Raw genomic sequence first — 27443 nt, 5'->3', positions numbered from 1 at the left:
CAAAGCAAGCCCTCACATAGAATCCTCAAGGCCAAAAGAGAAAAGACGAAAGAATACATTACACCGAGAAATGGAAATAGACATGAGTGGAATGAACAAAAATTAAATAGAACTGGAAAGGAAGATCCAAGACAGAATGGGTTGGAGAATGCATGTGGGCGGCTTATGCTCCATTGGGAGTTATTTGTTATTTATTTATTTTAACACATAGATATCGGTACAAGGAGGCACCAAATACATATGCGCCACACAAATCTCATTTGATATGCGTGAGGGCTGTAATACTGCCCCGGTGTCCAAACCGAAGCAGGTGATCTTCTTAGGAGGCCACTCCACGAGCCTTCGACTTGAAGGTCTGATCCACAAGGCAGTGGAGCGTCGTAAGGAGATGCAGTCCCATGGAAGCCGGTGAACAACAATTTGTTCATACGCTATTTGTTTCCGCAGGATACTGGAGCCCATGTGCACCATTGGTTTGGAATCCGGTTCAAGCGCCGGACATTCGCTTTTCGTTCTCTCATTCTCATAAACAACAATAACGCCACGAGAAGTCAGTGAGTAGGACTTCCCTGGTAGAGGCTATATACACGTGGCCATGTGAGAGCATTTCGAGAGGGAGAGCGGACTCTCCCTACTTTCGGCCGTACCAAAGCATTTGGGAGCACTATTGGGAGTAAGAGGCCTAAGTAAATAAGTAAAGTAAGTCCTTGTTTGTATCATTCATTATCTTAAACTAAACAAACATCCAATATCGACTTCATTAATATAGAACAGTACACTGAAAGAATTCTTTAATAAATACCATGTATTTTTTTAATTTTTTTGTAAAAAAAAATACTATTTACAATACACAGATGATAAAAATCTCTTCTTACTTTTTATCTTTAATCTAATAAACCATTTTCTAACATTAATTTTCTAACTTTCTCTTCTATTTCAGCATAGGATAATTGTTTACATTGTTTATTATTATTATTTTTTGATGGTTTACATTTTCTCTTTATTTTTTTCATTTTCATTTGAATTGGTTTATTTGTTGTTGTTGGTGGTGGTGGTAGTGTTGTTGTTGTTGCTATGGTCAATAAATCTTGTTTGATTACATTCTCTTTTAATGATTTTGAATAGTTTATAAAATTGAATTTTTTCAAAGATTTATTCAATACATGATTGAATGGATTACTATTACACATGTGTAAATATTGATCAAATAAATTAAATGCATCATTTAAATATTGATTAGTATGATGATTATAATTTAATAATTCTTTGATAATTACATTACGTACATAGTGATAACGTTCATTACTATTATCATTATTATTATTATTATTATTACCATTGGATGGAATGAAACTAATACAATGACATATATTATGAAAAAGATAACCACTTGGAAACATAAAATAAATCGATAAAAAATTTAAACAAGTTTTTAATTGATTTTTTTGATTGATTGTTACTATGGTATCTAATAAATGAATTAATGTATATAATGTAATATAAATTATTTGTAATTGACCATATCTATGTACATAATTAATATTTAATTTATTTAATTGTTTTTTATTAACATTTTTTTTATTATTTATCAAAGATTTTATATGTTTTAGAAAATAATTTGCACATTTATAATAATGTTTATTTAATAATTTATAGAATGATAAATGATGATTAGAATGTATGGTTAATAAATATGTACATATACATATAGCACCAAATGTCAATGAGATAGGACATTGAGTGATATCATCAATATTACTAGTAGTATTAGTAGTAGTATAAAGTGGTATAGATTGACTTTTATAATTCAATACATTAATTAATACAATAGATATTAACCAATCATTATGTAATTCCATAAAATGATAATCAAGATTTAAATATTGCTGAAGAAATATTAAACGCGGATCTCTTTTTATATTTAGTTCATTATTATTGCTATTATTATTATCATTAGTAGTAGTAGTAGTAGGAGTAGGAGTAGGAGTAGTAGGAGGAGGAGGAGGGGTAGGAGTAGGAGTAGAAGTAGGAGTATTACATAATGATAATAAGTGTATTGGTTCAACGAATATTTTACGTTTTTTGATATGAAATGCATTTTTACGATCATATTCTATAATATAATACAAAGTATTATTATTATTATTATTATTATTGAATTGATTTAAACCAATTAATTGATTTGGATAACGTAATGTATAATTTGATTCAATGCCTAATAATAAATTATAAATTAATGTACGAAGATATATTGTATTAGAATAGATAGATGAATAATGATATAATGATTCAATACAACATAGACATATTGTACCATATGATAAGATACTATCTAAAAATATTGGTAAAATTAAATATTTTCTAAATGAATTTAATAATTCAGCAGGCCAATATGTTGTTATTTTATATGAATTATTATTACTATTATTATTATTATTATTATTATGAGTGGATTCATTAGTATCATATTCATTCAGTTCATTAACACCACCATCATCATCATCATCATCATCTTCTTTCACAGCATCATCATCATTATTGTTACTATGGTCATTATGATCATCATCATCTTCTTGTTCTTCAACAGTTAATATTTGATTTTTATCAATTTCACTATCATATTCCGAAGAACATGATACATTCAATGGTGATAATTGTTGTCGATTTGTGACAGATTTCATCATTGTATTACGACTATCATCTTCATCATCATCATCATCATCGTCTTCTTCTTTAGTAGTTAATATTTGATTTTCATCAATTTCTTTATCATATTCAGAAGAACATGATGAATTCAATGGTGATGATTGTTGTTGCATTGTGACAGATTTCATCATTGTATTACTACAACGACTACTACTATTGTTGCCAATACTACAATCAATATCAGATTTTATATTCTTTTTATTTACAAATGTAGGAATCCATTTAAATAATTTCAAATCATTATTAAAATGTAAATAGAATAAATTTGAATGAATATGATAAGTATGAATACTATACATTAATTGATGATATAATTGATTACGTTCTAATTTAGGATATTTATTTAATAAACATTGAATTGGTTTATCAAGATTAGTATTATTATGATTATTATTATCATTAAATTGTAATAACCAATTAATTAATTGTAATATAATTAATTTACGACGTTTTAATTTTATTTGTTTAGTCATAGTATTATGATGTAATAAGATTGTTTTATCATTAAATGATATAGGTAATTTATGAATAAATTGATTTGATGAAATATAATCATTCCCTAATAAACTAGCTAATAATGAACGTTGATTAATGGATAAATTTTTTAAACCTGGTCCATTAATTAAAAATTTTTGACATTTTAAATACATACATAATTGATTATATTTTTGACAAGAATAACATTGATTTATATTGATTATTGGTTTAAAGGATATCAATGATAAAGGTAAAAATGAGACATTATCATCATCATCATTCATTGGATTATCATTATGATTATGATTAGGGATAGTGATATAAAAATCGGAATCATTACTTATAATTGGACATTTAAAATATATGCCTAAATTCATGACATTTTGATCAGCTTCACTATCACATGTAATATAATGAATATTTAATTGATTTAATATTTGAATAAATGTTATAATGGTTAATGGTGGAAGTAATTGAACATTATATAATGAATGAGTTGATGATAATTGATTATGTTTAATAGAATTTAATAATTGACGACATGTTTGCATACGTTGATAATTTCTTTTCATTTGTGTATTCAATTTAAAATGCTACATACATATTATAGAATCAAAAAAAAAAAAAAGAAAAAAGTTTTTAACATTATTAAAATAAGCAATGATGGATAATGGGTAGCAGTGACTAGCGTTTCGTCCTATTTGGGACTCATCAGTTGGATGTACCTGGATCTCAGAGTTGATAGTCACTCTGCGACTTGAATCCAGTAACACTCGCTTCAAATGCCATCGCGTTATCCACTTAGCTACTGAGTTCTGATAGCCACTTCTTGTGTGATGTGGTGAATTTAAATTCACTTGGTATTGTTTGGCTTGTATCTTACCATTGAGGTTTAAGACTGTAATTGATCAGTCTGTTATTGGAATATGTGCATACTGTGCGTATGCCTTGATATTGCCTTAATTCACAAGCTTTTTGTAAGCAATGATGGATAATGGCTAGTAGTGGAATCCAGTTCGACGCGCGTTTCCGCCTATTTGGGGACTGGTCAGTTGGATGTATCTGCATTTCAGAGTTGATGTTCATTCTGGGACTCGAACCCAGTAACATTCGTTTCAAACGCCATCGCGTTATCCACTCAGCTACTGAGTCCTGATAGCCACTTGCTTGTGCAATGGGGTGAAGTTGAAATTCACTTAATATTGTTATAACAGACTGATCAATTGCAGTCTTAAACCTCAATTGACAAGACACAAGCCAAACAATACCAAGTGAATTATTAAAATGATTTTATAAATATTCAAAATAATAATAATAAAAGAAACTACTGATTAAAAATTTGATTATAAGAGCCAATTATACTACTAATCATCAATAATTATGTAATATGAAGATGATTGTAAATAATTACAAAATTAGATGGAATTTGATTGTGAAACTTTTACAAAATTTTATTATTTAGTCCGACTTCATTAACATTAGTTGATAATAGTGGATACGAAGAATCCCCTTACGGGAATTGGAAAACCCCTTTGATTCGAAACTAATGGCAGAGAAATCCTATTTAACCCACAAATATCCTGGTACAGATGAGAATGGGGAGAGTCAACTCTAACTCTCGAAATGCTCTTACCTGGCCACATGCATACAACCACTGTCAGGGGAGTCCTAATCACTGCCTTCTCGCGGCGGGGGTGTTGTCTACGAGATTGAGAGGACGAAAACCGGATATCCGGCGCTTTAACCGGGTTGGTGGACACAGAGAGTTCACCTAGGGGAGTTGGAAAACCTTGATTCCAAACCAGTAGTGTACATGAGCGTATGTACATGGCGTATGAACCTATTGTTGGTTACCGGCTACCATGGGATTACATCGCGCTACGTTGCTCCACTGCCTTGTGGATTAGACCGCTGGGGCAAAGACTCGCAGTGTGGTCTTCTAAGAAAACCACCTGCTTCCATTTCGGCACCCGGGCAGTATATCACCTTTCACAAAAATCGAATGGTTTATGTGGCGCATATCTGTTTGGTGCCTCCTAGTACCAATGTTTATGTATTTAAATAAATAGATATAAATAAACAATTAGATAGTTAGACATATAGTATAACTGTAATACTAGGAGACCAGTCAATACAATACGGTAATACAGTAGCTGACGATTGAACTCAGTAGAGAAAGGTATTAATCTTGTTGTCTGATGAATAATGATCTATAGAATTTGTATCTGACAAATAATTACCTTCTACATAACTAGAAAAATGTTTATTTTACTGTTAAATATTTCGTAAACTAATATGTATAGTCCATATAAATTCGCTATGAAGTAACAAGTATTATTGAAAGCTGGATATCGGTATTGACTAGTTAAGGGCTTTGGGTCAACAACTCGATCTTCTTGATAATGATAATGTGACCTACTTACTAAGTAGAGGTTTATATATCTGGGTTTGAGCCAAACTATCTTTTAATCGACGACTTATGATACAGCACAACTATTTAAACCGAAGTAGGTGGAAAGACGTCTCAACCTGTGACCTATTGATTCAAAGTTAAATTTCTTGACTGCCAAGCTGTCAATTTTTAGAATAATCACCACTCACTTAAGCATAAAATCAATTTGGGAAATCTGTCGAAAACTTCAACAAAGATAGAATAATACCTTACGCACAACAAATGGCCATAAAGTTTAGTACTTTAAACAAAGTTATTTCAAATCGACGATTTGAAACCAATCTATCAAATCGGAAATAATCAGTTCATAAAAAGTTAGATAAGATTTAATGGTAAATTATGAAAGAGTCTACTAAGTAAATCAAACCCTGAACTGCACTTACAAACCTCTGATACAGTTAATATCACGACTGTTGCATGCTCTGATAAAATAAGGAACGGGCATTTGTTGAAGGAAATAATTAGTCACATTTTTAGCGAAATGTCCTGCTTCGGTTTGGACATTCAGGCAGTATCACAGCCCACACACAAACCAAATGAAGATTACTACCAGAAAAATTATTCTTCCTTCTATTAGCATTCAGACAAATCACACTCACAATCACTTGATAACATTCATTTTTATTCCATTTATACTACGTCACATATCTACCCTCTTTTAGGGTCAACTTCGATTAGCTGGACAGGAATGTTTTCTGCAACTGTCTATTGAGGAAGGGTATGTCTGAGTTTATTAATATCTTGAAAGCCCTATATACTAACACCTCAGGCAAAGTGAGGGCATACAACCACCTCTCTCCATTGTTCCATTCAAGCAGTGGGGTTAGACAGGGTTGCCTAATCTCACCCCTCCTCCAAAACTATGCTATCGATGACCTTCTGGAAACAGTCCAGACGAACATAGATAATGGTGGTGTGAATTTATTGCCTGGAGAAAGGCTTCTCAACCTTAAGTATACAGATGATATTGTCGTACTGGGCGATGCTACCCAAGCCATACAATCCGTACTTAATCAATTGGAAAAGTAGTGTCCGTAGATATGGTGTGTGTTTTGCACCTTCAAAGTGCAAAGTACTTTAGCAAAACTGGCAGAACTCTGAACCTGCACCCACCCTGGGTAGTGAGAAGATAGAAGTAGTCGAGAAGTTCGTGTATCTGAGTAGCTGCATAAGTGCTGGTAGTGGCTTGAGTGATAAGATCAATTCACGTATAGTGAAAGCCAGAGCGGCTTATGCCAGTTTGGGCCATCTTTGGCGCCTTCGTGATGTCAGTCTGGTTATAAAAGATCGGATCTGCTACGTATCAGTAAGAGTAGTTTTGCTCTGTGCTTGTGAAACCTGGCCCCTCCAAGTTGATGATGTTAGACGACTCACTGTGTTTGATCATCGTTGTCTCCGGAGGATTGCTGACATTCAGAGGCAACACCATGTTAGTAATGCAGAGGTTCAGCATCGTCTGTTCGGGCACAACGAAGATAATTCAATTTGTGTCACTATCTTGAAACAAGGGCATCGGTGGTTCGGACATGCCCTACGAATGTCGTCCCAAAGAATTCCACATCGTACATTATTTGCCGAAACCAGAACCGGTTGGAGAAAGCGGAGAGGTGGTCAGTTTATGACACTGTGTCGTGGTATGAGAGAAAGCTGTGCAAGAATGGCTTCTGTTGGCCCTTCATGACCCCCTGGTTGGGGTCCTAGAGATGGTGCAACACATGTTGTCAGACATGGCTCATAATAGGAGCCAATGGCGATTCTGCTGTAACTTTCTTCATAAAAAATGAACGTAACTTCCTTAACTGGATGAATTCTTTCTGGTTGTATTTTTGATAACTGAACTGCCTTTTCCATTACTATTATTTCACCCTCATACACTTATTTCTGTTTGTTGTTATTTGCCTTTTTATTGTACGCACTGTACATTCTCTATATCTTCACAACCTCATTGTTATTGTGTGGCGCATATGTATTCGGTACCCCTTTGTACCAATATTTGTGTTCAAATAAATAAAACAAACAAATAAAAGACACATACAGAAGGCACGTTGGTCATTTTTAATGTTCTCAGTGGCTTATCAAAGTAATATTTAAAAGTAATCCTCAAATCTATTTGACAACCTATGACTATAATGCCAGAGGAAAAAAAGATGGTAGATTCCAGAATTTGTCTCTAACTCCAAGAAAGTATGGCCAACAGAATTTACAAAAAACCCTTCTTTCAAAGCCAACAAAAACAAAGCAATGTCCTATATTGTAATACTTCAAAGAAACCAATGTATTCAAAAGAACTATCTAAAGAAGGAGTAATAGGGATAATTCTGTCACTTCGAGTACATATAGCTAATAGTACCTCAAGTTTTACAACGTCAGTGTATCTACTGTCTACAAACCTAAGGACCCAAAAAATTACACAAACACAATATTAAATAGAAAGGTCATCGTAAATCTACTTGATCATTAATTCTAATATAGTTATTTGCATAAGTGCTTGAACATTCTCATTTAGTACCATCAACCATGGCTACACCAAAAAGAATTTTAAACTCTACCAAACTCTTTAAAAATTCTGCAAATATTGTCAAATATGATTAAAACTCAAGATCTATGGAAAGATAAAGGATAAATGTACATAAATTGATGAAATCGATACTGACTTACAACAATTAATGCCTCCAAAAAGTAACCACGATTATCCTACAAACCTAAACCAGGTAGACTACACTGATTAGCATGGCTCAGATCAATAGTCAATATCTTCATCAACAGAAAACACGTCTTGATTTATATGTTCGTAGCTTTCTTCCAACCTACACTTACGTTTTCCAGCATCACATGTTGAGATAAGCAGTGGCCACGGTCACAATTATCCCAAACTATAACAATACTTTTGATTAAAGTTCAGTGAAACCTTGCAGACTGGCTCTGTACATTTGTGACGTTTTGAAAACGGCTTTAAGTATAAAATTGTATTTAATTATTGATTTGCATAGAAAAAGACCCATTCATACTGATAAAAAGAACTTGAACTCACATCATGACACCCATCTAGAACAAAAATAGGGTTTATATTACACCGTTTTAATGTATTGATAAAACGATAAATTACTCCACTGAATGCTAAATATTCTCCATTAAATTGTGTATATAATCCAGAATCAAAATAGAGAAAATTTAAAAAATTCAATCCATCAATAATCACAGTTGTATTATGTAATTGATATTCAGTAAAATTTCGTGGATCACTTTGTAAGTAGGTTGTTAATCCTCGTACACCCATGATGATGATAATACTAATAATAATAATAACAATAGGAATTGTTAAATAAAATAGTTAAATCTCCAGTAATATGATTTTGGCCTCAATCTAATACACTGTTAATTACTTTATTCATTGTCTGTAATATCAAAAAAAAGAGGATAGTAACAAATAGCATTTCAAATATTCCAAAAATATAAGAAGGTAAGATGTTTGAAAATATTTATAATCAATGTTTGTATTAAAAGTTAAATAATTACAAACTTCGTTTTAATGGTAAGACAGGCCAAACTGGTGAATCACGACAAGGTGATACAAATTCATAATAATGTAATAGAGAAGCTTCAAGCATTTCAATTTGAGAATCAATTGTTTGAATATCTGTAGATTGATTCAATTTACGAGGTGGTGCTTTTAACATTGATTGAATATCATATACATTTGATTCAATATTATCACGATTTTGACGATGTTGTATAGTTTTCATCATAAAATTAACATAATCAGGGTCAAGTGGAATATCCTCCTCTTCTTCTTCTTCATCTTCTTTATTAAGTGCATCTTTATGATATCCTGAAGTTGTAATATAATCAAGAGCATATGATGGTAGACTATTAGCTAAAGTATCCATTCGTTTAAGTGTATTATTATAAGCTTTTCTAAAGTATTCCTGCCTATGATATAAACGTAGAACTTCATCTTCTGCATTTTTCAATAGATTAGGAACAATAGTATCTTGATGAGACGATTTACTAGATAAAGGTCCTCTCGGAAGTTTTTCAAGATATTTTAATTCATCTTCAGTAATTAGAGGTGAAAGAAGTTGAGAGATGTTTTGAACTAAGTCAACGTTGAAATTCATGTCTTTTTTACATTCATGTTTTCTAGAAGATAATATCATTATTCAGTGAAAAATGATACATATAAAAATATTGGAAGAAGAAAAAACATGTGACGACAAAAGACTTATATTTATTCAACAAAACGACTCTGGGTTTGTAATATGTTGTCTTTTAAATCAGAAACATTTGGAGTTACTTCGTAATTTGTAATAACAGCTTCTCGTCTCGGTGCTGGTGTATAATCTCCCCGCAAGCCAATGTAGTGAATCCGTGTTGTATCACCCCCGTAATTAGCACTGAAATGTAAACTCAGTGTTTGCACATTAGAAAATCGTGAAATTTTCAATGGATATATCACTTCACCATTTGGATCAACAGTTAATTCGAGTGATTGTTCACATTCAGCCTATTTTCTTGGCATCAAATTACATTTAGTTTAAAATAAACTTACACTTAAATCTTCAAATGTCATGAAAGGTTTATTTTTGTACAACGACACTTGACTTGGATGTTGTTCGGTATCAGCACCAGAAATAATAATACTCATTAGTTTTATATTTCCAGTAAACGGTATATTAAATAACAATTCCTGATCAACATCACTTTCAACATAAACAGTTGAATCTTTACGATCCTAAACACAGTAATTATGAAACAGTAAGCATACCTCATAAGGCTTGAAAACAAGTTTACCACTTCCAGAAACAGATTCATTCAAACATTCTACATTATGTATATCAATAAACCAGTACAAGCTAAACGATGGGGAATTATCGGCTTTATGCGAATGACAACAATGACCACCAATGCTGTGATCACACATGTAGCAACTGTAAATAAAATGAACCATTAGGAAGACATAGATTTTTTTCATAGATCTGGTATCAGATTTGTAAATTTAAGAAAAGTGAAGCACAAGGTATGGCCAATCAGTCAAATACGACGTAAGAACCTGGTACAAGTGTACATTAGTTTGTGACACCCCTTTTGCACAGAGACATGAAATCGTCAGAGTAAGTCCCAAAGTAGTCGAGGAAGTAACGGGACTAATGGTGATGATGGAAAGGATAAGGCATGCAAGATACAATTCGAGAACAATTCGAGAACAATGAGTGGAATAATTTAAAAAATGAGGAATTTAGGAACTTGGAACTTCTGGGAAGACAAAGAGTGAATGCACCTGGGCTATTGCTAACGATGGTGGAGAACCAATCAACATCGAGGTGCACAGAACAAGCTGTGAAACACATATGGAGAAATTCGAACACTTCACTTCTATCTGAAGTTTGTGCTGATGATGTCGTTCAGAAGAACGATGAAAGCTCCACGACCAAACCATCCAGCTCAGAGAACAAAACTCCACCAAAATATTGCTAACGATGTTGAACTGCCATGCCAAGTCTCCAACCATTAATTACGATGATCACGCGGAGCCCGACCAAGAGTGAAGTAGTCGAACGCGTCCATAACTTCACTTATCTTGGAAGTCTGACCACCCCTAGTAGATTGACGTCTGATGAAATCTCTGCACAGATTCAAAAACTCGTTCGTAAAAATAAAGGCATAGAGCAATTTTAATCTCATGGTTTAGGGGAAGACAAAGAGTGTATACACCTACGCAATTGTGATCGATCCTGAGCCATGTCACCCAGTCTCCAACCGTTGGTTGTAATAGTCACGCGGACCCCAACCAAGTAGTCTGCATCTACCAACATGACTCAGACTAGAAGTTAGTGACTTAAAGGACTGGTGCCACATTTTGGTTTGGCTGCCCCAACTTTCTTCCAACTCCTTTCAACAACTTCTGGTGTGAGCCATGTTGGTAGATGCAGTCTACTTGGTTGGGGTCTGTGTGACTATCGTAACCAACGGTTGGAAACTCTGGGTGACATGGCTCAGAATCGATCACAATGATGTAGGTATATACACCTGATGTCATGTGTTGGCTGGGCCGCCTCTACTTTTCTTCTAACCCACTGGTACAGCAGCAATCATTACGCATCGAGGTAATCGGTGGATAAGCATACGTAAGATATGTCCCAACTATCTCAGTCAATACAGATCTACTACCTCGTCAATCGGTTTTTAATATATACCCAATACTCTACGTCTAACCACAACATTGGGAACTCGATTATTCCAAAATACAGGAGTAATGCTTTGAAGGCACCTATGATCGAATACTAGTAACCTACAAACATTCTCTATTTTTAAAGCCCATATTCCATACTCATAAAGAAGAATGCAGAGGACTGGTGAGCAGTAAACTTGCTCTTTAGTTAGCAAACGGATTTTCCTCCTACGCTACATGTGACGCAAGTTGGCAATAATCAACCGGGCTTTCTGAATTCGTGTCAAAATTTCACCCACCAGGGATGAGACTCCCAACATAAATGTAGCATTCAATATACAATTTGATGACAGTAGTATACGTTTAAATATTGTTCATGGGCCGAATATTTTACGGCAATCAGACCGAAATAAGCGAAGTGTTTTTGGCAGTGATCATTTGACCGGAAACCGAAAACCTGGGCGACTGAATGAAATCCCGCTTTGGGTTCCACTTGAAGTAGCTCATATCTACGAACTTAAGACAAATTATGTAAATCGGATACCAATTTGTATTTACGAGGAAGTTATGACTGATTAGAAAGAAAACTTCAAGGCCGAAGTAATATGTTATTGGGAAAGCTTTCACGGAATATCGAAACAGGAATGAGTAACGGAAAATATGAAACATAATGAACTTTCAGTCAACTTGCAAGTTTCACATGAGTAATCCCTACAATCGCTAGGACTATTCCAGCTTTCCTTGAGAAAATGGAAAAGAAACAATGGGTGTGGTGAAACACGAAAATATGATGGTCAAGATAGCCCTCTAACCTACTACTGAATGACCAAAATTTCTGAATACCTGGATGACATGACCCTACCTATATTATAAGACTGTAGTATGCACAACCTGACGAATGCCAGTTGGTGGTAAATTATGTGAAATCTTGTATTCTAATAATAAGCATAAACCTCCGCTGTTGACCACACCAGTATTGCAAAGTGGAGCCATAAAACAAGTAGAATGACGGGAAGGTCAAATGTCTCTTCGCTGTGGCTTTTTGTTTTCATTTTCGACTAGGACCTCTACCTTATTACCTCTTTCGGGAATGTCTTTTTGCACATCTCTCGGCTAAAAATCCATTAAAAATAAGTAACGTATCTATCGTAAAATCAGGAAATTTTAAACGAGACGTTGTGACAATTGTCACAACATTGGGGAGATTCTGGAGGTTTCCCCAGGTCTGGGGAAATTTTGGGGTTTTTGTGCCATTTCCCCAAAATTTACTATAGCGGCTTCCCCAAAATTGGCAGCTTGGGAAGACTGGTAAATTTAGGAAGTTTCGTTAAAACGCTGGAGATAATTTTGAGAAATCACAACGGAAAGCCCAGAACGAAACTAGGTTTCAAGTTTTCAATATTTAACCAAGAGTTTCTCAGAATTGGTAGTGTGAGATATCGTACACTTGACACGTGACATTGTCACGCAAAAGTACTTAATTTATGGAAAAAGGACAGCTTTTCACTTGTCTTCCACAATATTTTATGCGAGACATAGTCCTACAAGACTTCAGCACTAAATTAACCTTTGAATTATGCTGAAATGATAAACGCAGAGAACCAGAAGAATTCGAGTAGAGAAGTATGACTACTACTAGTAGTAACGCTACACTTAAGCTAACCGCGGCTCCAAATTCGCAGTTTTAAGGTCTGACGTACGTTCTTAGTATTTATTCAACGCTCTATCAAGAAACATCTCATTTTACCACCCTGCTTCAAAGAGATCTCTTCACAGTGATTCTGAGTAAAAGGAACGTAAAAATCTTTCGAGAGTTGGGAATGAGTAACATTCGTCGTGCCAAAAGGCATCTAACTTGTAGCATCTATTTAACCGTATTATCATTGTGTAAAGTAGCTTTCGTAACTCTTTACACTCTAGAAAGTGATTATTGTATTTCGGCGTTGAAATGCATCCTTGAGCGTATCATCTTGTGGGGGATAACGAAAGAGCCTGCTTATAAATGCTTGCAGTCGTCTTAGTGAGTGTAGAGGTAAATAAATCCCCAAAATAAGTAACTCTGTAAGTCTTCGGCATTGTATACTGACCACATTAGTTTTAATGGACTCACCTAGCTGAAGGCGCTCGGTCATGCATCCACACGGAATCATGGTTGGTAACTCCATGCTCAACATCCCCTGCAATCGCTAGCCAAATTAGATCAGTCGATCCTCGATATATTGATAGCCTATCAAATATATCTTTGAACCTCCTCGCTTCTGTCTTTTGATTTCACTTGGTGGGTACGATTCATATTAGAAGGTGTTACTGATTAAAGCGTTGTCAAACTCCGAGTGCCTGTGGCATCTTCATGAGAATAGCTTACAAAATGTTACATTGGCCCCTGAATTAGGCAAAACACTATTAATCCATATTCGAGATGGAGCGTCAGGAGTAATAATCCCTCAGTACCCAAAAGTTATTTCTTACAATCTGAACGGCAATGTCACAAAACGATTGTTTACTATTTCCTCTTGACAAAGTTGGAAGGTCAAGGATGGTTCGGGACCCTGCATCTCTTCGGTGTTAATTGGCTCATTACAAAGCCAAAAGGCTGCACCACAAATTGATATCGCCTCCTAAATACAATACCTACAAACCGATGGCTGGCTTATTCGTCATACTTCTTTTCTAAAGTCATCACCTCAGAAATTGTGAAAAAGCGATCGTTAGCTCTCTTGAAAGATAGAAATTGATAATATTTAAATTCAGAACAGTCATTCAGCTAGCGTAGCGGTAGAAGGCCGAGAAATATAATTCTAATAAATTTACTGAGTCATGTAGAACCTCAAAATCTGCTAGCTTTAGAACAGCATGAACCTTACAATAGTCTTTCATACGTGATTAGCTTATTAATTATGATAACGCATTGGACACCAACTTAGAGTAACAGTTTTCTCTGTCGACACAATATTCGTAGGTTATAACGTGATATAATGGGCCTCCTAGTATTTCAAATCTAAGTTCATGAGTCATGAATACTGGTTAGGCAGTCAGCTCTGTTATGGAGACCAGTAAGTAGTGATATTATTGAGCTTTAGCTTCTGGATGTTTTTTGACGGAGAGATATAATTATTCTTATGCTCTGTTTGATTTCCTAGAGTCGTTACGGTACGTAATATTGATTTCATTGCTATAAACCATACATATGTATTAGTATGGAGTCATGATGAGAAACGATGTAATTCCTTCAGGTGAAAACACTGAACGACAACCAAAGGAACGGTTAGACAGTTACATCTTGAGTTATTTCCCCCGATATCTGTGAAATTAAGTTAACGGGAGCCTTCATTTGACGTGATGATCAAGAAATCACATCATCATTACTTCCAGTTGTAAATTTCACTTGCGAGTTCTCACCACAGAGAAATTCGTATAAATTTCCATACTACTCATATCGTGTTCTAACATTAATATTAGTTTTACAGTTTGGCAGTGAATTTATTGGAGAGAAGAGAATTAAGAGGGACATGAAATATGATGGTCACGTCCCACCTAACACTTACATGCTGTACAGGTTAAAATTTGGAGCTGATATGAGAGCTATGTGGGGTTTGTCCTTCAGCCCAAACAACATTTTATACCTTGATCGAACAGACTCTAAGAGAGCGACAATCTTAGAAAGGTAATCAGAGCTTTTGGGCAAACACTAGGTTGATTTCAAGCAGTTTGTCAGTCAACCCTTTCCAAGTTATAAAAAGAGACGCTTAAATTGTGCATCCTTGATAAATTCCAGAAAACCAATGGGACGAGATACTTGGGGTACCACAAAGAGTTATCGAAAAGTTTGATAGGTAGATATTAATAAGTATGCTGAAATTAACTTTCCCAATAAACATCCCTACTTGGAGAGCATCAAAATCGGTTAGTTGCCGAAAGTTTCTATCATGTGGTCCCCTTTGTGTAAGGATGTAGCTACATCATTCTTACTGTGAGGGTAGTGTACCTTTAACAAGAAAACGCTTACAGAAAGTGTCATTAGGTTTATATTGGCATTAGTTCCTAACCACACAACCTTTGAAGCCGAGCACGAAATTACTGGAAAGATTCATCGCTTTTATTCATATTTGATATATCGTTCTACCTCTGGCTTAAATGTGTACTTTAGAAGTGCCAAACACTATATTGCTGACTGTCGCAATACGACAAGTCAGAATAGACAATGATATGACTTCCATGTAAAACCTTATAGATTAGATAGCCATGTCATGACAGATCTACAATTTTAATAATAACAAGTTTGATAAATATCCAAGATATGGCTACACAAATAGTAGGTAATGGTGAACACACACAAAACTGAGAGAAAAACTCAATAAATGGTAATACTGATTGATCTTCTCAATTTCCTGATTCATCGGATAATAAGTTTTGGTCACATCAATGTGTTTTACTGCTTAAAGACCCCCAGAACAAACTCTGTAACTCAGCAACTAGCACCACTGGACTGATAAAATCTCAGTCCAATCTGAAGGTTTATATCTTAATGAAAAAACTGGGGAAGGTTTTCAAAATAACCAGATTCTTTAATGTAGTTTCTGAAATCAGTAATCATATATCTAACCATCATGGTTAGGAATGGTGGATTACTCATCTATCGCTTTCAATAAATTGAGGATTCAGGATTGACTCTCTGATACCATGATGTTAGTATGCAAAGAAATGTAATGATAACCACACAGGCCACAACCTTGAGTAACAAAGGAACAGTCATCAGTTGGCAGTTTGAAAGACTGCTGGTCTGCGAAATCTGGGGTTACACGTACCTGATTTACTTTTTTAGGAACAATCCCTGGTTTAAGGAGTGTGAGAATAAAAAAGTGACGGGTATTACTAGCAATGAAAATGCCGCTCTCAAAACTGTGAAGTGAACCACGTCTGGGTTGGATGGAGTATGCTCATTTAGATATAACAGTTTATGGTACACCAGTCTTGAACTTGAGGGTGATATACAACTAATGTATAAAGCAGTTCTATTTCGTATTCCAGTTTTGCCACCAATGAGGAACGGAAACATGCTCGGTAAGGACGGTTCTTGATCAGCTATTTTGGAAGATAACCATGTTTCTATCACACCTATCAGATGAGCATTATTTGCATCGCTCACTTCATGCAATTCATCCATCTCGCTGAACAAGCTTTCAACTTTCCTACATTAGGATTAGATACTACTTAACTGTAATCCAAATATGCCCATTATCTCTTTTTCAGTTTAAGGCTCATGTTCAGGGAAATCAAACCTATCCGCATAAGATTTTTTCATTTACGTGGCCTCTTCGGCACACAGAAGTTTGTGTTATCCACACTTCTACATCGAAATAAGTCGTCGTAAATCGTTTTGTCCTGCCTAGTCTTATCATCTCTAGATCTGCCCAGGAGCATATGGATCAAAGAAAATAATCCAAGCTCACTTACTCGCAATGACTCTAAATTGAGGGCCCCCCCATCATGAAGGAGGAACGACCACCACCAATTATTGACCGGTCTGTCTTTCCATTGACTAACGAAACGACTTTCTGAGTTGGAATTTCTCTGGCTTTTAAAGAGTTCCACTTTACAAGAGGCTAATACAGCAGTCTTTCTAATTACCAACTGATGACTCCTTTTTTACTCAAGGTTGTGGCCTGTGAGGTTATCTTTACATCGATGTGCATACTAACATCATGGCACCAGAAATGGTCAATCGCGAATCTCTTATTTACTGGAAGCAGTAGACGATTGGTTTGTGTTAGTATCGGTTCTAACTACACAATCATCAAAGCTGAACATGAGGTAACTGAGAAAGTGTTTATTGAAAACTTAACACCAAAAGGTCAAAAATGGTGAACGCTGGAACAACTGATCGCTATGGCGTAGCTCAGTCTTGCAGTTGTGGTCATTTGTATGTAATCCATATCTTTCCACATTAAATTTATTATTCTATCCTCAGCCAAAATGTGGTCTCAAGTGCAAAACATTATATTGCTCATTGTCATGATAAGACGAGTCAGTGTAGACAATGATGTGGCTTCCATGTAAGATTTTATAGATCAGGTATTCACGCCGTGGCAAATCTGCAATTTCGGGACTAGATCAATTGTTAGGGTAGCACTAATACCGAACTAGACTACTGTTCTGCAGATTCACTATTGTTGACCATAGGAGTAAAATTTCAGCGGAGATACATTAACATTGTCACGTCAAGTAAGTCTAGTATAGGCTGAAATAACGATCATGTTTACGTTCATGCAGTTCATGAATTTGTCATATTGTGATGTAACTTTCATTTAAAAAACTAGATTATGCTGTGAAATTTGCTATGGCTGTAATTTTCATCTACCATGTCAGACTACATTACACTGGACACGTGCAGTACATAGTGGAGTGACAGAAAGCTTAATAATAGTCACGTTTATTTTGAAGTAGTCCGCCAGTGAGTAATGCTACTGGAGAGAGGTTTAAAGCCAAGTTTGGTTTTAGTAATTGCGTTTTGAACCATGTCTTGCTACATAAATGACTAGTCTTAAGTGTCGAAACAATATCGATTGCCTTCTATCAGGTAAATCTTACCGGTCTATAGCTTGTTTTCGGGGGGTTATATGTCTAATTATCTATAGGCAGCTATTTTAAGTAATATATCTGTCCAAACGAAACAATAATTACGATACCGCTCGAGTTTATTATAGATGGTTGTCTTATAATTCAGTTTATTCAGTGTAATTATAATATTTGTGGGCAGTAATCAAGCATATAATTTTAGTGACTAGAGTTGCCTAAATTTTCGATTCCGTTGGTGCTATTAGGTGTCAAAATTAGAAAACGACCAGTACGAGATTCTGTATACACAGTTATATAACAAGTGCCTGGAAGCTGAAGTTGAGTGGAGGAATCAGATGTTATAATGATATATCATATTTATTATATTCCACCTCTCTCTAACATATCACGGGTTCATTTCGTTAATAAATTACGCATAAGACAGAAGTGACATAGACTCATACTAATAACTTATCCCCTACTGAAAATGATAGGCATAAATGGAATTGTTAATCCAAGTCAGTCCCCTTACAAATACAAAAATGTACTTTGGATAATGCTGTTATCATACGTCATAATGCATTGTTTAGTTCGGCACAAAGGTGTGTGTTTGTAGACTGCATGCCTGGTTCTGACTACATTTCAAGATCACTGCTAATAAACAATTTCCCCATAGTTAACTTCGGTGCTAGGAAAATAGTACACGTTCGCTAAAAAACAGAACCTTGTGGATGGACCCAACAAGTCCAAAAGCCAGCTAAGAGTAATATTAAACTTGACTCAATATTTGCAGTCAACATCAACCCTATCTCAGTGCACGCCACTCATGAATTTTTATGAGTGGTCATAGAGTCGTATCAGTTATTATTCATTCTACCACTGAACTCTGAATCTCCAACAATGCACCAGAGCAGACAGTTTGATCAGCAAACCTGGGAGCTCACTGAAACCCTTATTTAATGCTTACCATAGAGATCTTACTTCAACGCAAATAGCACTGACACTGCGTTTTTCGACTTATACCACAATATATCGTATTAAACTGACTGCACTGCTCCTACTGTCGACCATGTGATTTATATTGGTAAAAGGGGTAAAAGTATGTTCTGAAATTTTAAGAGGCAGCTGAGAAAATTGGAACAATGCCACCACAAACATCATGACATATACAGAATTCTGAGCATAGTTAACTTGATTAGCGGAAATGATTCATTTCAAAGTCAGTGTCTTGCGAATAAAGAGAATAAAGCTTTAGGGAATTAAATCCCAAACTTATCAATACTTCAGCCTTTTAAATCTTGCGTGAAAGCGAATTTTTCTAGTACAATCAGATTTCTCATAATTAACAGCAGCATTGCAAACAACCTTAACACAATTTATAGACAACCCAACCACCATTTCTCGCGATGCTGCAGCGAGTAAATCGAAACATTTATCAGTATGCTCTCAATGTCGAAATCTAAGCATCTACCTACAATCGATTTTACTACCTCCAGCATTAGGCAAGCCAGAACTGCCCTGAAAATGCATTGTAACGGGGGATCTGACGGTATTCCTGCATCATTGATAATGTACGATAGTAAAGAAGTTTTGTTATCCTATCTAAAACTATTCAGCCTATCTATGGACTATGGAACCTATCCATCTGTATGTAAAGCCGATTATCACCTATAGATTCAAAACTGTATTAAGCAGCGATATTGGTAACTGCGGGCCTATAAACTTGGCATCCGTGCTAACAGAAATTATAGAAATACCATCTACAAACAGCCATCATCTGTTTTGCTTTCTACGAGCCTGGTAAGCCCATCCTAACATTTTTTATGACCAAACGTTCATGCTCCGCATTACACATATAATTTATTGATCGGTATAACGACTGAAATGACAATATTTGGCTTGAATGCAGAACTAATGAACGAAGATTTATTTGGTTGAACTAGACTAAGTCCTTCTGTTTAGAGTATGAAGCGTTTTCAAGTTACTCGTACTGAATTATATCAGAACACAAACTCTGTGCTCAATTGTAACGGTTCTTATTTAAAAAAGAGAACGAATTATATCATAAATAAAAAATGCCTGAAACTGCAAGTCTGTACTATATAGTCAAGGGTTTCTATAACACAAATTAGCATGCTGAACAACAAAAGAATGGTTGAAACGAAAGAGTTTAATACATGAGAATCCATAAAGTTATTCTCAACAAGGTGAGATCAGATTTCTATCCGCAGGGATTCCAGCAATCTTTCTAAGCAGACAGTCAAACGTTAACAGACACACTGAACCTCGTTGTGACTTTGAGCCTAATCAAACACGACCCTATTGTCAGTAGTCCGGCAACATGCAACAGAAAAATTAAGTCTATAATCAAAATCACATAATAAAATATGAGACGAGAATGATTGAAGAACACAAAGTGTGGTTAAAGGAGATCTGAATAAAGGTTGAAATATACAACAGGGAGAAGAAACAAAGTAAATGAAAGTACTGTCCAACGAAGTGCTATCACTGGATTTCCAAAGGTTTTTTTCTGTTACAATCGGATTACTCAGAGAAGAGATGTTGATTAGTCACCGATAATTCCGTACAAGGATTTCAACAATGTTTCGCACAAACCTCTAAAATTTTCTTCATTTGGCGTATGAAATCCCTATTTGTTCTGGTTCAAATCTTTTTTAGCAGAACGTAGCTAAATCGTTTTCTTTGGATCTTGCTACTCTAAGCCTGTGAATGTAATCAGTGCAGTCATATAGAGAAATGTGGTTGATCAGTTGCTCTTTTACCTTTTCATCAATGAAACGCGCTCATTCCTTCGAGTCGACAAACATTTCCTTTTGCTGATGATCTAAAAGTGGATTATTCATCTTCGTCTCCAACCAAAGAAAGTTATTTCTCCGTGGAAACCCTTGAAGACATGAACAAGTTAAACGAATGAGTTGTGTCATGGAATCTGTCGGTGAATGTTGATAAAAGTGAATTTATTCACATTGTCCGCATACCTTCAGGCTCTAAACAAACACATACTGAAACCTCCAAACACTGTCCATGACTCGGGTTCAAGATATAGCAAGCGTTTGAACTTTGGCGAGCACATTTCATCTCAAGTGCCGAAAGCGAGAAAGCTTATTGGATTCATCATGATAGATTTTAATAACAGAGAATCGAGACTATTACTGAACAAGAAAATGTATCTATCCTATTCTTAAATATGATATTACAGTTTACAGTAGTTGATGGTATAATGAATTGATGAAAATTGAAGGTGTTCAAAGAAAATTCACTAAAATGTTATGTGGTATTCCGACAACAAGGATTATCACCAAAGTTGTCAACAACTCAAGTTAGGACCCCTTTAGATCAGGCACATTTAGTCAAACTTTGTCTTTATATACCGGCTCATAAACGGGACTTTTTACTCTTTGATATCCAACCTTTTTTACTCCATCATGTCATCTCATAGCCTGAGCAATTAACAGAATATTACATTTATTTCGGGAACCTGCACAAACTTACGCTAGAATTTCTTGTCTATTCGCCACTCAACCATATAGAGCAGACTTTCGGCAAACCTCCGTTGCAGTAAAACCATAACCCGGTTCAAAATACTATGAAGTTCTTCTCGAGGGTGACTTGTGTCACCTATTAAATAATTTAAAAAGACAAATTGAGATATCTACCTAACTGAATGTATGATAAAATGGAATCCTTGTTCTTTAACTTTGTTTCATTTTATTTCTCTTATATGCATGTACACGACGTCAGCTTATGTTTGTATTTATTTTTTTATTATTGTTTTTATAGTTATCATGACTGATCATCTGACACACCATACATTCAACTCTTTTGTCCCTTTTTTCCCTTCTTTATGCATAAATTTTTCCCTTAATATCCAGAGCTTGTAATTTTAGACACAATATATTGTATGACCGTCAATAACGTTGACTTTTGGGATTCATTTTACCTTCACTACGTATTAATGATCCATGCAGATTGATATATAATGATCATTTTTTGCAATCACTTAGGATATTCATCTCATCTTTCTAGACTTGTACTACACTAACTCTCGACCAACCATTAACGATTACTTCCTATTTTTCATTTCCTTTTTTCTGGTTTATTTTGCAACACATATATTACTGTTTATTCTTATTCTATTTTCACAAACAAGCTTATTAAATTATTTACGTATTTCACGTTTCTTTACTTTGTAATTTACTTCAAAATCAACTCAATATTCTCCTAAAGTGTTTGAATATGGTTAATTTCATGCGAACATTGTTGATACTTGTGTACAACTACATTTATGAAGAAACCCTAAATAGTTTATTCACAACATTTATGTATCAGCAAGCTTTTCGACAATAATAATTGAAAAGGTCGATTTTATGAAGCTTGTACATTATTATTATTATTATTATTATTATTCACAGACATCTTATGAATACATAAGTGTTTTGAAGAAACCATTTCAGGTTTCTTCAAAAATGCAATAATACACAACTTTCAATAATGTTAGCATTATATTTGCCATATCTGAAAAAATAGAGTAATAATAATAGAATAATAATAGACCAGGTTCTGTGTGGTTGAGAAGAATATTGAATTGAGTTTAAAAAAGGAAAGGAAGAAAATAAGGGAATAGAAATAAAGGAGACGTGAAATACGCATATAGTTTAATAGGCGTGTTTATGAACACAGAACAAGAATAAACGACTTTGTATGTATCGTCAAATTAGTAACAAAAATAAAATAGAAAGTAATTAAAGAAAAATAACTTATTAATGCGGTATGATATGGCGCTAGAATAAATTTTTGTTCAGTCATAGTTTGGAATGATGCTATAAAAGTCTCAATTCAGTGCAAAGGATAACCGCATATCCATGTGTATGAGACATATATACATAGTGAGAATAAAACGAGTCTGAGAAGTTAATTTAAGTGTAACACAAGTTATTTTCTTGATTGCAAACTCCGAATGCTTGAGAATGAGATATATTCAGAAGGAAAAGATAAAGTGAAAAGAAATGAACACCTAGTTAAAGGGTTAAACCATGATAATAACAGTAGTTGTGAAAAAATTTCGAAATCTGAAGTAAACCAACAATTTAGAAAAATAAAATAAATCCTTTAGTGCACTCGGATAAATACATGTAGATTTATGTAATAATATACAGAGTGAAACCGGATATTAGTATGAACATTTGTGCAATAATAATTAGGAATGATGCTGTGAAAGTCACAATTGATTTCAAAGGACAATCAGGAACTAAATATGTTTAGAAGGATATGAAGAGATAAAAAGAATATCTAATGTGCCGTGGGACTAATGGTGATATTGATAACAGTAATAATTATAGAACGGACATAAGCAGACTTCATATATAAAGATGAATAGAAATAAAATAAGGTAGACGTGAAAAGTTTCAAAGGTTACATTTTGCTTTTCAGTCAATTAGATGGATGGGGGACCTTGTTTGTATAAATCATCATTAATTACATTGATATTCAATAGGTGACACAATCCACTTTCAGAAAGAAAACCGTCAAGGAGACTTCACTGCAACGGAGGTTCACTGGCAGTCTGTTCCACATGGTTGAGTAGCGAATAACGAAAAAATTATGGTGTAAGTTTGGGTGGGTTCTTGGAATCGCTAGAGTATTTTCCTTATTGCGTAAATTGTGGGATGATATCATAGAATATAAAGGGGTGGATACCGACGAGTAGGAAATACCTTTAATAAACCGGTAGATAAAGACTAGGTTTAATTTAATACGTCTGATCCAGAGAGGTTCTAATTTGAGTTGTTGACATACCTTAGAATAACTGCTTACAATAAACTTAGCTAATCAGTGCGTAAGTGTGTTAAGAGCATGCAACATGAATGCTAAAGAATCGCTGACAGGTTTGGAGAGAAAAGTGTCATCAATTTTGATAAAAGGCGGTCCCAAAGTAGACAAACAAACAGAAACTCACATTGAAATACTGAAGAGGTTCTTCGATAACATTGTTGGTGGAACATGCGTCAACATCAATGAGAATATGCTGAAACCAAGCATCGCCATAATATCGACGGTGTTATATTCTCCCAGTGAACTGTTGACCAGCACAGACTCTCTAAATGCGATTATGGCCCCCAATGACCTACTGTAGGCGGCCAGATCAGTGTTAACAGAATTGGAAGCGATCTATTGCCAACATCAGAAACATAGAACAGCCTAGTGCTTGCTAGAAAATCAGGCAGTGAGTTGGCCGTTCAACCTGCTCCTAAGATTGTCCAACCAGTCAACAAAGAGAACAAAAATCTGAAACGCAATATAACTGTGAACCAAAGGGACTTCAACCTTAATGTACTTTAAAACCTGGAGAAGCAATCATGGTTCGTTATGATTGTTTCGCGATCATGAACCTTTTAGACGGCCCTGAGCTTTCAGTCTGCAGGACAAAAACAACGGGACGCTTTGGGAATAGTTAAATGGGATGCTCAAAATTCTAAAAACTGAGCCACTAATGGTATGCTGGTTACTTGTGGGAAGGATATAAAAAATCAAAGACATCCAAAACTCCCTCATGTAACGTTCACCAACACTATTGACGTAGAGTATGTGTAGTGACAGTGGGCCCTAGCACGAGACAATATGGGAAATAGACATTCAACACTTAACACGGAAAAAAACCCGACGATGATTAGGGCGGGAAGAAGGAAGTGAATTAATTAGAGTTGATCGTATGGCATGGCTCGGCCATACAGGCGTTGTCCCAGCTGATTGTTACCTTATATTTTATATTCATATTAACTATATTGTTCCACCTCCAACCTAAGATTGTTCTCTATCATGTATTGGTAACTACTACGATGCAGTGAGTTGGTGTAGACGATTATGTGACTTCCTCGTAAGATCTTATAGATTAGGCAGTTATATCATGATAAATCTACAATTATAGGATTAGATCTATTATTAGAGCAGTACTAATATCATAGTAGACCATAATTCTTCATATGTTCTTCTGGTCAGCCACATGTTAAAATCGGTGGAGGACGAAGGATATCGCGAGACATGCTATAATCTGGGCACAACCTCATCAAGAACACGATGATTATGTGAGGCGACCTGGAAAAGACGGATCCTGACTATGCAGACCATAATCTTCTAGAGTTGAAATTCATGAAGTGGTCCTTGAAGCCAAAGTACATCGTGACACAACAAGTAGTGTTATTATCCGAGAGCGATGGGGATTCTAGACCCAGACTAATAAAGACAGATTTCCCACCCTCTAAAGTTACTGCTGTCACTCTCAAGGCACTCTAAGCTGACAAACTTTGGTCACCAAGTGGAATTTACATGCATCTGGACGGGTCACATGATGCAAGGATTGAGCACACAAGCAAGTGGGAACTGACTATCACACTCGTGGACTGTCAAGAACAAGGAACAAAGTGAGAGGGACAGGGACTGTGTGCTGGGAAAACTCTATGTGGATAGGTTGCCAGTTCATTCACACAAGGTCCATGCAGACAAAGAACATGGAATATCTAGCGTTTTAAATTGTACGCACCAACTACTGATACAGAAACGCTGCAAGTTTACCATACAAAATGGATAAATCGCATGAACTATGTGAAGTCAATAATACTCATCTGATGAAACTGTCTAAAGTGAAGGCATCATTTTATATTATTGACAAAGGACTGGCATTATACGGCAAGTTTTAGTCCCGCGACAACAGAAAAACAGGAATGGGGGCGGAGCAACCCTGTTGATACCGTCCAGCCTCTGGCAGAACAGTATTCTCATACGTTTCAACCGTCACATACAAACCACATTGACAAGGGCTTTACCGGCAAATCAACGGGACTCTTGGAGGTGAACTTGAGCGCTGACTTGGTGCATCAGAAACCGCAGCACCTAAGCATAGATACTTCTCCTGATTCGAATCTGATTCATAAGATTACAGTGACAAGGCCGCTTAGTACAAGGGTCTCACATTCACTAAGCTGGGGCACGGTCCCATAAGATTGAAAGTCGACGAACATTGAGTCAGTTTTTGAGAGAAACTGACTGAGCGAACCTTACAGCTGGTAGCACTTCTATCACTACCATCAGAAATTAAGAAGTCTTTGAAACACAACTATTTACATGTTATCCATAATCTTCTTAAGACCTCAACAGCATGGGTTAAGGAAGAACCACCTTCGTGCAACCAACCTTCTGACCTCTGTGAACAGGCGGACAACCGTTCTTGATCGAAGGGAGATAGTTGATGTCATTGACATAGATTTCTTAAAATCTTTCGATAGTTTCAGTCGTATATACCTGATCAGTGGGCCAAAAATGCTGGGTTCCAACTCATTTTTAATTGATTGGTTTACACCATATCCATATAATCAGTTTTATAAGTCTAGGACAAACCTCAATTTTTCTCATACTACACAATGCCTTGTAACAACTTAGGTTTACTGGTAAAGAGTTGTCCACAAACATCTTGGTAATGTCATGACATTACAGCTTAAGACTACAGTCACAAACCCATAGTTGTATATTTGGTTATGACTGGAACTTCTGACAGATTCACATGCATTTTTTTCTTGAAAAAAGTAACCTACCGTTTCAATGCATCATCGCGCTCAAGTTGGCTAGACCGTGTCTATTTCCTTCCAGCTTACCGACCCGTATTGGAAAACAAAAACTTATATGGAACCGAACATTTATCACTTACAATTTTATATTTCTTTATATATATCTGTAATATATTCCTGCCAGGGCAAAACATGGCATTTTCAAAGGCATGATCTGATTACCTGATTGTTTTGTATAAACAGTGCAGCAATTCCCCAGATTTGACTGACTTTAATTACTTGTTTTCCTCGAAGTATATTCTTTATTTTTGACTTGAGGGCGATTCAAGAGGCAGGTGAGTAAACACGCGACAAACAGACAGGGAAATCATAACTCACCATCATGGTGTTGGGTGGCCTGCTCGCAATATTTATTAAGATATTCTTGTTTCATTTTCCTACCCTCCACTCTTTTACAAACTCTGATTCTCATCTGGAGGACACGATCAAAAATCATGGGTGATAA

The 27443-nt window shown here is 35.4% G+C and overlaps 1 protein-coding gene across 2 annotated transcripts; it reads right to left on the bottom strand.

Moving 5' to 3' along the window:
* Positions 1 to 182: 182 nt before the first annotated feature.
* ASTE1_4 (Protein asteroid 1) lies at positions 183 to 13485 on the bottom strand (the record flags this gene model as incomplete). Of its 2 annotated transcripts, none has more annotated exons than XM_051210217.1 (3): positions 183 to 3776; positions 8667 to 10146; positions 10185 to 13485. In XM_051210217.1, the coding sequence occupies 2 exons, from the start codon at positions 8910 to 8912 to the stop codon at positions 885 to 887; spliced, it is 3138 nt and encodes a 1045-aa protein (XP_051070186.1). In that variant the 3' UTR covers positions 183 to 884. The 2 variants fall into 2 exon arrangements, with proteins under 2 accessions (XP_051070186.1, XP_012795678.1); XM_012940224.2 differs by lacking the exon at positions 183 to 3776 and having other exon boundaries at positions 9793 to 10139; positions 10185 to 10367; positions 10401 to 10583.
* Positions 13486 to 27443: the final 13958 nt, after the last annotated feature.

This window comes from Schistosoma haematobium, chromosome ZW (genome assembly GCF_000699445.3).
Source record: "Schistosoma haematobium chromosome ZW, whole genome shotgun sequence".
Classification (NCBI taxonomy): domain Eukaryota; kingdom Metazoa; phylum Platyhelminthes; class Trematoda; order Strigeidida; family Schistosomatidae; genus Schistosoma; species Schistosoma haematobium.
This window is presented reverse-complemented; position numbering and strand designations above follow the sequence as displayed.